The sequence below is a fragment of the Chinchilla lanigera genome, unplaced genomic scaffold (genome assembly GCF_000276665.1).
Source record: "Chinchilla lanigera isolate Chin_1 unplaced genomic scaffold, ChiLan1.0 scaffold00050, whole genome shotgun sequence".
Lineage (NCBI taxonomy): Eukaryota > Metazoa > Chordata > Mammalia > Rodentia > Chinchillidae > Chinchilla > Chinchilla lanigera.
In genome coordinates, this window is record NW_004955451.1 from 15611654 (window position 1) to 15623380 (window position 11727).

Consider the following 11727-nt stretch of genomic DNA (forward strand, 5'->3'; position numbering starts at 1 on the left):
GGCGGCAGCAGCTGGACACTCCACAGCTGGGGCGGCAGGTGGTCTGGCAGCAGACGGGGCGGTAGCAGCTGGACACTCCACAGCTGGGGCGGCAGGTGGTCTGGCAGCAGATGGGGCGAGAGCAGCTGGACACTCCACAGCTGGGGCGGCAGGTGGCCTGGCAGCAGGTGGACACTCCACAGCTGGGGCGGCAGGTGGTCTGGCAACACACTGGGTGAGAGCAGCTGGATACACCACAGCTGGGGCGGCAGCAGGTGGTCTGGCAGCAGCTCTCCTGGCCACAGTCCTGCTCAGAGCAGACGGAGCCACAACAGGAGTTGACCATGGTGTCGGAGGTTGGTGGTTCGGAGAGGGTTTCCAAGAGAGTGAGTTTCTTAAATGTGGAGTCTCTTTCTTCCATGTCCACTTTTATACCCTGCTGTTGTCACCCTGTTAATGGCTATTTCCTTGTTATTGTTTATCTTAATGCATGGGCAATTATGAAGTTAGCTAATGTGCAAGATTCTGTACAAACGTTGTATAGAATACATTGTTTGCTTTCTCTGAGTTAGGGTTTAACTACTCCAGTCTTCTCTTCTGAGTCACCTCTTGTCTCCTTTAGGCGTATCATCTAATTTGAAAGACTCTAAACCCAACTCATCAGATTGCTGTCACCTGGTAGGTCACATGAACTTCAACATTCTATGTGTCATCCCAAGGGCTTTGTGTCTTGTACCAATCCTCCAGTGGGGCTGATTCTTGTTTTCTAAAGACTCCTTTGAGAAATAAACAAACTGTGGAAGTACTAGAAGAAAACTTGGAAAAGATTTTCTTAAAATATTTGAAGTAGAATGGCTTTTCTAAGACTTAAATATTAATAGCAATAAAGAAAAAATATTTTATAACAGACAAATTCTAAATAGATGACTTTTTAAAGGTAAAACCAAAAGGTTAAAAGACAAACTGCAATAAATACTTTAACCAATCCCCCCAAAAGAGAACTAATTACTTGAATACATGAATACCTGTTACAACCTAATGAGAAAAAAAAAAGACCAAAAACTAATTAGAAAATTGAGTAAATATCAACTGTCATTTCACTAAAAAACAATTTAATGCCTTTTGAACTTTTGAAAGATATTGTTCCACTGACAAGTTTTAAAATATTTTAATGAACAATTTATGCATCAGATTATCTACTGAACGTGTGCTGTTTTAGTAGGGGCACAGGTCCCACCCTGTGTGGTATACAGCAATGAATAGTTGCTATTTGTAATGACAAATATATCCAAGCTTTCCAACTTAATGAATTCATGGAATTATAAGGGAACAGACATTTTCACACAGAGATGATAGAGCTCTACACTGGAACAACTTCTTTAGATGGTAATTTAGCAGTATCTTAAACTTAATAGTGTATTAACAGTATATTAAATGTGATAGTATCTTAATTTATCAGGTTTTTAAATGTGCATGCTTCTGATTAAACAATTTCACTTCAAGAAATATATTTAACAGATATGCATATCCTCCAATATGTGAATTCAAAGATAGTCATTGCAGCACTATTGATATGGACAAAAGCTTGATTTTGAATTCCGCTGTGGTTATGGAGGAGAACTCCTTGATGTAGAAGATACGCTCACTAATCTTGCAAACAATGATTTTGTGTATCTCAGGAGTGATGGAGCATCATTGCATCATAAAGGAAAACAACTCTCTGAATTCAACCCTCAAAAATTCTTTTGATTTTTCTGTAATAGGAAACAGGGCAATAGATTTTTGCAAACGAGAAGGAGACCAAGAGATGGAGCGGGAGTGATAGGGAGAGGAAAAAGGGATACAAACAGAAGTAAGCTGTGTCATGTCCATGTACCAGTTAACCACAAAGAATGTAACCCTCACTCACCACAGGCATGTACTAATAAGGGAACTACTTTGGTTAGGAAAAAAGAAATGAAGTGTGCCATTTCTTTAGATTATTTGTAGTCCAATTTTCCATTTAGACTGAATTACTCAGGAATAGGGGAAGAAACGAGGTAAGGAAAGACACAGGAATGTGTTTGATTGTTCAGTTTTTCTATTATTGAAGGCTAATTTGGGGAAATTGTGAAGACATTTTGGGAAAAGAACAAAGCTTGTATTATTCCTCCTACAGAGATTTTCTTTGTACCCGGATATATTTCATAAATATTCTGAATATGTATGAAAATTATGGGAAATTCAATTTGTTAGGTATAAGATGGTGTATAAATATTCTTGCATCCGAGTCAATTATTATCCTATACAAATTTCCTGTATTCTTGTTTATTTTTCTTCTTAAAAATTATCATTTTTTAAAAATGTGTAAAGGTCTATGCTGTGGTTAGAGTTTTATCATTTTCCCCTGCATTATAACAGTTTTTTGCACTTAGTTTGAATGTGTCCAAGTGCTCCCAAGTTAACTTCTTTGGGGATTTAACTAACCTATTACAAGGAAGTCACTATCAAAATCAAAGCATGTGCTTAGGATTCTGATCTACTTGAGCCACAGTTCTGTGATCATTTCGCTGGAGATGGCTGGTCCTCTCTGTGTGAATGAGAGGACATTGCTTAGAGATGCTGCCTTTAATGACTGCAGTGTTTTCTTGGTGCCTATTCTGTAGTGATCCCTTCCAGAGGGACATAAATATTTAGCAGTCATCCAGTTCTTCACTTTCCCTTGTCTTAGGTGTGTGTCAGCTGCACCTCTGAATTTTTAGACTTGCCACACTTTATTTCTGTGGATCCATCCTGACATGTTACTCTTATCCATAGAACACATTCCCATGTCTCACTTTTGTCACCAACTCACTCTGCCTGGCACGTGCCCTCCTCTTAAATGCAAGGTATTATAAGGAGATCCCTGATGGGTGGAAACAATCTCTATCATGTTCTGTGCTTTCCAGGACCCCACAGGCTTGCTAGCTGATCCATAACTTAAATATGGTGAAAGGCAAGGTTTTGTTTTGTCTCAGTAAATACAGTAGCAAGTAAAGGGCAATTCGACTTGGAGAAAGAAACAGAATTATTTGGCATTTTGATTTTTTGGTTCTCCAAAAAATACACACAAAAACAGTTTTCATTGTTCACATGATAGAAGCTCAATTTCTTTCCAGATAAATAACCAACACTAAAAAATAATTAAGGGTCACAAATGTTTCTGTTACCAAGGGCGTAAGTATTTATCAGGATGCCGTCACTCCGTCACACATAATTCTTGCAAATGCCAAGCCATGCACAGCAGATGTAAGATCAGGACTTTGTTTCTCTGAAGTAGTTTGAGGCAGCTGGCTGTCTGGTTGCCATGGCAACAGACATGCTGTACAGGTTCCATGTTTTATTAGCTTACGGAGTTGCTTTTTAAATAGCTTCCTGGTAGCATGACCGATGGGATGATTAGACACAATGGCAGAGCAGCACAAGGCCATGCGCAGGGGACAAAAGAAATGGGAAAGACTGACACACCAGAGCTTGGCGGTTGACCCTGGGCCCACGGTCAGGGATGGAGTTCAAGAGCAAGAGGATCAGAGGAGACTGGGGGACAGCAGATTGTCTCTCAGCATTAGGGGCCACAGCAGATCTCCGGGCAGAGACCTTGGACCCAGCCCTGGTCAGAGAGGTGGATCCATGACAGGGGTTGACCATGGGTTCACGGGCAGAGGTTCTGAGTGGGTTTCTAATAGTTTAATTCTTCCTCCTGCTAAGTCTCCTTCTATACCCTGCTGGGTAGTCACCATCACTGTTTAGGTTCTTACCAGGGCTAAGCTTATTGAAAGAGAACCTTTCAGCTATTCTGGTTGGGGGCTTGGCATTGGCAGTTAGCCTGGGCTTTTTAAATGGATGTTTACGTGATTCTCACTTACTCAGCCCTTTATCCGTGCAAGCCCTGGGTCCCTTTTTATTTCAGCATCGTCTCATCCATGTCTTCATGCACTTTTCTGTGTGTGGTTGATATTCTGAGGATATAGGATCAGTAATGTGTTTGTCTCCAGTCATTTGAAGACCTATTCCTGAAAAGCACTGGGACCCACTGTCCCTTCAGTGTGGGTAATGCTTAAGGTAGATGTAAACGTGGATACATAACACACTTCAGTACATTACAGCAAAATGATTGGTAACAAAATCAACACAGTGCACCTGTGAATTATGAAGTAAACAATAAATGAAACTGGGTTGAAAGCATGTGGCTTCAAATTTAACTTATTCACAGTACAACTGATCATTCCATTTCTCTTCCCATTCAATACCCCAGTCCTCCAGTTCTATTACAAGTTACAGTTTGTAAGTCAGCTTCTTTCTCCCTTATTCGATAACCATGCAGTGCTTCCCACTCTGTCCCAGACCCACTCTCAGGAGGGAGACACGATACGCCTCCAAGCTGTCCCTCTTCCGCTCTCCACCCCGGGTGGAGGAATGCAGCAGGTGCACAGCACGGGCTGTGAATGCAGGTACTCATGCACTGGGCAGGGCCAGGATGCCGGCTCTGCAGCCAAGGGCAGGATATGCAGACCGGCAAGGCAGCAGAAACCCTTAACCTCAGCAAAGTCAGAGTCAGTGAAGTTGCATCCAGGAATCACTTTGTTGATAGGGAAAATAAATAGCTCTTTCTTTCAAAAGATTCCCTAAATATGGAAATTACTAGGGGCCCAGAATATTACTTACCCGATCCTGTCTTTGCCCCATGGATATGAATGGTGGCCTCACTGTCGTCCCTTTTGTTCCTGTATTTAATGCACCTGTAAACATTTCTATTTTTAAACCTGGATTCAAAACAAAATATTTCAGCTGTCAGACAGACTGCCTCTACACCATTCTCCTCATCACTGCATGTGAGCACGGTGTCCCCAGCATGGGTTCATGCTCAGATTCCTCAGTGACTTGGAGCTCAGCATGAAAAAGATTGTCCAGGGGCTGGGGATTTAGCTCAGCGGCAAAAGCGCCTGCCTGGCAAGCGCAAGGTCGTGAGTTCAGTTCCCGGTACCGGAGAAAAACCAAAAAAAAAAAAAAGAAAAAGATTGTCCATTAGAACTGAGCCGGTCCCCTGCTTCCAGAAACGAGATCCCAATAGAGTCGCTTGCTGTTAGAGTCACCACCATTGAGTTTCTGTGTGGGTGACACCAATAAAACCTCAATAAAACATTATCTTAACTCTGGTGTGTCAAAATATGCTTCAAACTCATTACCTTTAATCAGCAGCACGTTCTGTCTCCAGAGATGTATCCTGATACAGGCTGAGTATCCCTAAGCTGAAAATCTGAAATCCGAAACGCTCCAATATCCTAACCATGACCACGAGTGGAAAATTTCACCCCTGACCGCAGGGGTGGGGTAGCGCACAGGACATAAGCAGTGTACTAAACATAAGCAGGAAAGGCCCGGGCTAGGAGAAAATACCTGCAAAACACATATCTGATGAAGACATGGAAAAAAGAACATGCAAGAACTTTCACATCTCAATACGATGAACAGCCCAAATTTTATTTTCTTTTCATATATCCTTGGTCAGTAAATAATAATTCTGTATATTTGTGGGGTGAAACTGATGTCTTGAGCCATGTTTATACTGTAGACAGATGCATCAATCTAATTGGCATGTCCATCACTTCACTAAAACTCACTTTTTTCTGATGGTGAGGATGTTAAAAAAAAAAAAATCTAAGCAGCCAGGTGTAGTGGCACACTCCTGTAATCCCAGAACTCAGGAGGCTGAGGCAGGAGGATTTCTGTGAGTTTGAGGCCAGTCCATGCTACATAAGTGAGTTCAAGGCCAGCCTGCACTGCCTAGCAAGACACTGTCTCAAAAAAATATCTATGCTTTCAGTAATTTTGAAATATGTGATATATTCTTACAGTGAAGCACTGAAACTTATTCTTAACTGAGACTTTGTCCCCTTCAGTAAATATCTCTCCTTCTATCTCTGTCCTTCTCATCTACCCTGATAAGCACCTTTCTTCTCTTTGTCTCTATGAAGTTAGTTGTTTAGAGTCTATATATGAGTGAAATCATATCTTACTTGTATTTCTACATATGGCTTATTTCAGTTAGCATAATGTCCTTCAGTTCCACCCATGCTCACATGAGCGACAGAATGTCCCCCTTGAAAGGCTGTGTAGCATTCCATTGTGCACACCCACCATGTTTTCTTCATCCATTCATCCACTGGGGGACCTGCAATGGGTAACTTGAGGTGTCGACTAGATTGAGGGATGCCTAGAGAACTGGTAAAGCATACACCTGGGTGTGTCACTGACAATGTTTCCAGAGAAGATTGGCACATGGGTCAAAGAACCGAATGAGGAAGACCTTCTCTGCACCCAGGCAGCTCCATCTGACAGACAGGGTCTGTGATGGGGCAGGAAAGCAAAAGGGGAAACTCAGTCTCCCCCTCTCCCCGTTTCCCACTTCCTTTTCTTCTCACTCCACCTTTCCCTTTCCAAACAGGTCTGTTCGTTGTTGTTGATGTTGCTGCTGCTGCTGCTGCTGCCGCTGCCGCCATCCTGGGACATCAGACTCAAGGTTCTCCTGCCTTGGCCTCCGGGCCTTGCACCAAAGACCCTGAGGCTTTTCAGTCTTTGGCCTTGAGCTGGTCTGCAGCATCACCTCTCTTACTGAAGCTTCCAGCTTCGGGCTGAGCCACCGCCATCTTCCCCGGCCCTGCTGTTGTGGAGCTTGGCAGCCTCTATAATCATGCAAGCCAGTCTGATAAAACTTGTATTTTATGACCATCTATTCTGTTGGTTCTGTTTCTCCGGAGGACACCAAGCAACACAGGCATGTCCATGGCTTCTGCATTTTAGTTGCTGTCACTAATACTGACATGAGCATGGGAAGCCAACCAGCTCTTCAACATGGTAACTTCAAGTCCGCGGCCTGGATGTCCAAAAGTGAGATTTCTGGGTTATGAGGTAATTCTATTTTTTAACTTTTTGAGGAACAGCCATACTATTTTTCAAGATGGCTATTCTACCTTCAGTCCCACCGGGAAATTCTCTTTTCTCCACACCCTGGGCAGCATTTGGCTTCATTCATCTTTGATAACAGCCATTCTAACAGGCAGGAGGACATCGTGGTTTTAATTTCATTAAGTTGTGGTTTTCATTTGCATTTCCCTGCTGACTAGAGATGTTGATTTTTTTTCTTTTTTCTCGTGGTTATTTGTGTCTCCCTTCTTGAAAAATGTCTGTTCAGACCCTCTGCCTATTTTTAAGTTGAGTTGTTTGTTTCCTCGGCATAGAGTTGTCTGAGTTCCTTCTATGTTTTTGACATTGGCCCCTCATCAAATGTAAGGTTTGCAAACCCCTGGGCTTTCTCTTCACTCTGCTAATTCTTGCCTTGGCCATGCAGACTTTTCTGGGGGGTTGACACAATCCCATCTATTTTTGCTTTTGTTGCTCGTGCTTTTAAAGCACCACCCAAGAAACCATCCCCCACCCCAATGGGACAGAGCTTTCTGTCTGTGTCTAACTTGAGTTCTGTAATCAAAACAGCATGGTACGGGCATAAAAACTAGCCAATGGGACACTAAGCCCAAATTCCTAATGTTAGGGTGAGTTTCTCTCTTCTTTCTTTTTTCTTCCTTCTTTCCTTTTCTTTTTCTCTATTGTGTTACAGGGCCTTCACACCGAGTTACATCCCCAGCTCTCTTTTTCATTGTTATATTTTGCAATAGGGTCTTATTAAGTTGCACATACTGGCTTCAAACTTGTCATCCTCCTGCCTCAGTCTCCCAAGGAGCTGAGATTGATTTTTGACAAAGGCATCAAGAACCCACAATAGGGAAAGGATGGTCTCCTCAATAAGTGCTGTTAAGGGAAATGAATATCCAAATTTTTTAAAGGGTGAAAGATTTGAATAGAAAGGACAGCCATCTTGAGTCCAGATTCACCCTCTGTGTTGCGCTGTGTGGTGCTGAGGCAGGGGCCTGCGAGCCACGTCTCCCACTGGCAGGCTCCTGGTGCGGGCAGGGCAATGAGAACTAGCAGATAGCACAGCTTCTCGTTCGCTTCCTTTCGCTGTTGCCTTCCCCTGCAGCAGCTTTTCATCAACAGACTCTGGAATGTGAGGTCCAGGTGGGCAGAGTGGAGAATCAGCTTTGCCACCCCCAGAAGATGCCCACGTCAGGCAGGCAGCACCCTCTCTCCAGAGGATGGAAGCTCAGCCCCACAGGTCCCTCCCCCACGCCCTGGCACCTGAGTCCACACTGCCAGCCAGGTGATGCTCTGCGTTAGAGACCTTTGTTCTCAGCCCTGTGGGACCCCACCTCCCAACTCCCCAACTCTAGTAACTCCAACTTCTTCCCTGGGTTCTTCCAGCCTTAGGGTAGTAGGTGCTTCCTGTAACCACCACCTCTGCTTTTCACTTAATTCTCTGATACCTAGTTGACAGTTATTTATAGTAAATTCTCTGTTGAAATAACTAGTGAGGTTTCTGTTTCCAGACTGGAAGCTGACTCAGGAAACTCACGTGTGGTTCATGATCTGTGCAAGCTTATAGCCACTGAGTGGCAAAGCCTACACACAGGTGTCTTCTGACCCACAGAGAAACATGTGGGTGAAAATAAAAAGGGAGGTGATTCCAGAGGTGCCACTGAGGGAGCTCCCTACAGATAGCACCATCAGAGACAGAAGGTAGAGGATACAACCTAGGACCCCACAACCCCAGCCCAGGTGCAAGATCATCGGCTGTGCTGTCACCTTTGGGAATCTCACTCCACTAAAGTAGATTAAACTATGCGATAAAAACAAGTCTAACAAAGCAGGCGATGTGGTTGGCTCAGTCAGAGAGAAAGACTGGAAAACAGCGCTCATTTTAAAGTCTTTGGCGGTGAGGGAGAATAAAGCAGTACCCGGTCAGAGTGCACTCTGCTCTGTGGCCAGGCAAATGTCAAAGTTTAGGCCAAAACGCACGGGATTTAACAGAAAGGCCCTGGGATAAAAGACGGCTTAATTATAAGGGTAAGGAAGCACACAGCGATTCCACGGAGCTGATAGAGCTCGCATTCCCAGAATGTAAGGAATTTGATTATCCCAAGTATGTGACTTCTAAATATTGCAGGGACTCGAGCACAGGTTGAATCTCTTACCAGGACACAATACCAAAGAGTCCAGGATTTGAGCAAGTGGTTATGACTACGGGACCCTTGGGGTCACTTAGCTCTTGATATCCTTCAAAGTTGCTAAAAATGTTCTTTGTGTGCTTCAACCCTGGCTGCTTAGAAGCTTCTCTTTTTTGAAGTCGATGAGCGAATAAACATGGACAATTTTAGAGGACGTGTGCAGTACCAGACATACCTACGCAGCACTCCCTTGGGGAGAATGGAAAGGCTATCTTCCCCAGAGCTCTGGGGTCGTATTCACTACCTTACAACATTTACCAGGCTTTGTCGTCAGCCTTGCAAACTCCAAAAACTGAGCTTGCTTACATCCCAAGTGTGGAGCCACCTCTTGGGACAGATCCCCTTTCAGCCCATGAAATCAGTATGCCACTCTATTAATCCATGTGAGAAATAACTTCCAAAGCAGCTGGAATTGTCAGAGGCTGTTTAGACAAGGATATTTTCTTCTAATAGGCATACCAGCCTGAAAAGTTAAAGCACAACCAGAGGTTATTTTCTGAGCAAAGACCTAGAACACGGTAGTACTCCCGAAACCCTGGAAAACTACCAAGTGTCAAGTAATTCATTTGTCTCAAAATATACTCTGCTAGTGACTCTGAGAGACTCAAGTGTTCCACTTTCCCTTAGACAATATTAGCCAATATTTGCCACAATGCTTCTCTTTGCCTAAGCTGCCATGGTTCACCACACCCCCACCCTGATTTGAGACGTTCAGGTTCTTTTTAAAGACATATTCAGTCAACTTAAATTCTGCAGACCTTGAAGCTGCCCCTCCAGTCGTCCCCAGCTTCTGATGCAACCTTACTTATGCCTTTGTTCTATGAATGTCTACAGTGAAATTTTAATTCTGTCCACTCCCACCATTACATTTATTGATTGTGTCTCAAGGTTCAGGCCAGAGGATTCTAATTATATTTTAGCTACCTTGGGATTTTTTTCCAACTTCTCTTTCTTCCAAATAAAAATCGTGTAAATGAACCAGGCAAGCATCACTTCCTCTGTTTTAGTCACTTTCCCATTACTGGGACCCAATACTTAGCAATGAAACTTAGAGAAGTGGTTTACATCAGCTCACTGTTTAGTCCATGGTCAGCTGGCTCCGAGAAGGAGGGGATCCATTCACCCAAAGGCAGGCAGGAGGCAGAGAGAGAAGGGAGGAGCCCAGGACAAGGATCCACACCTCCAGGTCACCCTCCCAGTGGCCACCTCCAACCAGTCCCACCTCCTGACACCACATTCAGCTTTGAACCCACTGATGAGGATCGGCCCCCATGACCCGATCACCTTTCAAGCATGTTACATTTCAGATCTAAACCACAACCAGCTCTTTGACTTTATTCACTGGTAAGAGAATATCCCTGAATACTATGTGTGAGCACCCACCTATCCAGTGTTCTCTCGATGAGCTATGATGGGGTATGCACAGTTCTTCAGCAGTTTTCTCTTTTGATGACTTCCATTAAACAAAATGGACAATTCCACATCTCAGTAATCTACTGAAATATATTATGAACAAGACCAGGTAATATTTCCAAGAATTTGTTTTCTGTTCTTTTCCTCTGTCCAGCTACATAACAAAGCTCACTTCTTTTCCACTACAGAACCTGAAGAGATCAACCTCAAGTGAGACACATTCAAGCACTTTAAGGTGTATTATTATCTTGAAAATTACAAATTCTTGAAGCCTTGCCTAAGTAACTTATGTGGATAATTTTGGTCCCTAAGGTAGACAGATGTCTCCTAAATAAGGCAAAAATGTATTCTTCAATAAATAATTGAGATTTTCCACTAAATTAAACAAGAAAATTGGATCAAAAATCAGATTTCACACCTGGAAAGTGAATTGTAATGATCATACCCAAGGGCAGTCTCTTTATCTACACTGCATTGGGATTCTAGCCCTTGCACTGCAGTCTGAAAAATAGCTCAGGGAAAAAACCTGGAAACTGGGATCTCACCTATTGTTCTCCTTTCAAGGGTCCATGGCCGAAGTTCAATTCTATCCCAAACCCACAAATAGTCTATATATTTACCCACCACTCATTACTGTTTCCATGAAGAGGATAATCTTATATTAACTTCTACAGCACAAGCACTACCCAAAGTGCCCCCAAACTTGGTTTTCACTAATCAGCATGACTCATCAACATCACCCTCTCTACCCTGTCCTTCCTGAAGTTCACAGTACCCAACGATGATGTGTCAGAAACTGTCCATGGATCTGACCTCTCACCAAGAGAGCTAGAACTGAGAGATGACCAATACTAAACATGCTTGGCATCAAAAATGAAGATGAGTGTTTAACTGATGCAGAGAATGACTGATTTCTCATTTCAGACAAGTAGTTCTGATGCGTTATTTATAAATAGGAAAGCAAACAAATCAATTAAAGAAAATTTAAAACACTTAAGGAACAGCTTCCTCTTTGGAGCAATTTCCAATGGATTGGGAAAATTACAATAAACAATAACAAGAGTTCTAATTAGTCTGAACTTTGTTGTACTGTGTATAAAAAGAGGTCACCACATCCTGAGAAACTCACCTGCAACCAGGACCCGCCTCCACACCTGACACCATGACCCACTCCTGCTGCTCCCCCTGCTGCCAGCCC

The 11727-nt window shown here is 43.2% G+C and overlaps 1 protein-coding gene across 1 annotated transcript in view; it reads right to left on the reverse strand.

Moving 5' to 3' along the window:
* Positions 1-400, reverse strand: part of LOC102024300 (keratin-associated protein 4-1-like) — a 705-nt gene extending 305 nt beyond the window's left edge. The window contains exon 1 of the mRNA XM_013519128.1: positions 4-400. Coding sequence (XP_013374582.1) covers positions 4-400 — 397 coding nt within the window. The remainder of the gene's footprint in view (positions 1-3) is intronic.
* Positions 401-11727: the final 11327 nt, after the last annotated feature.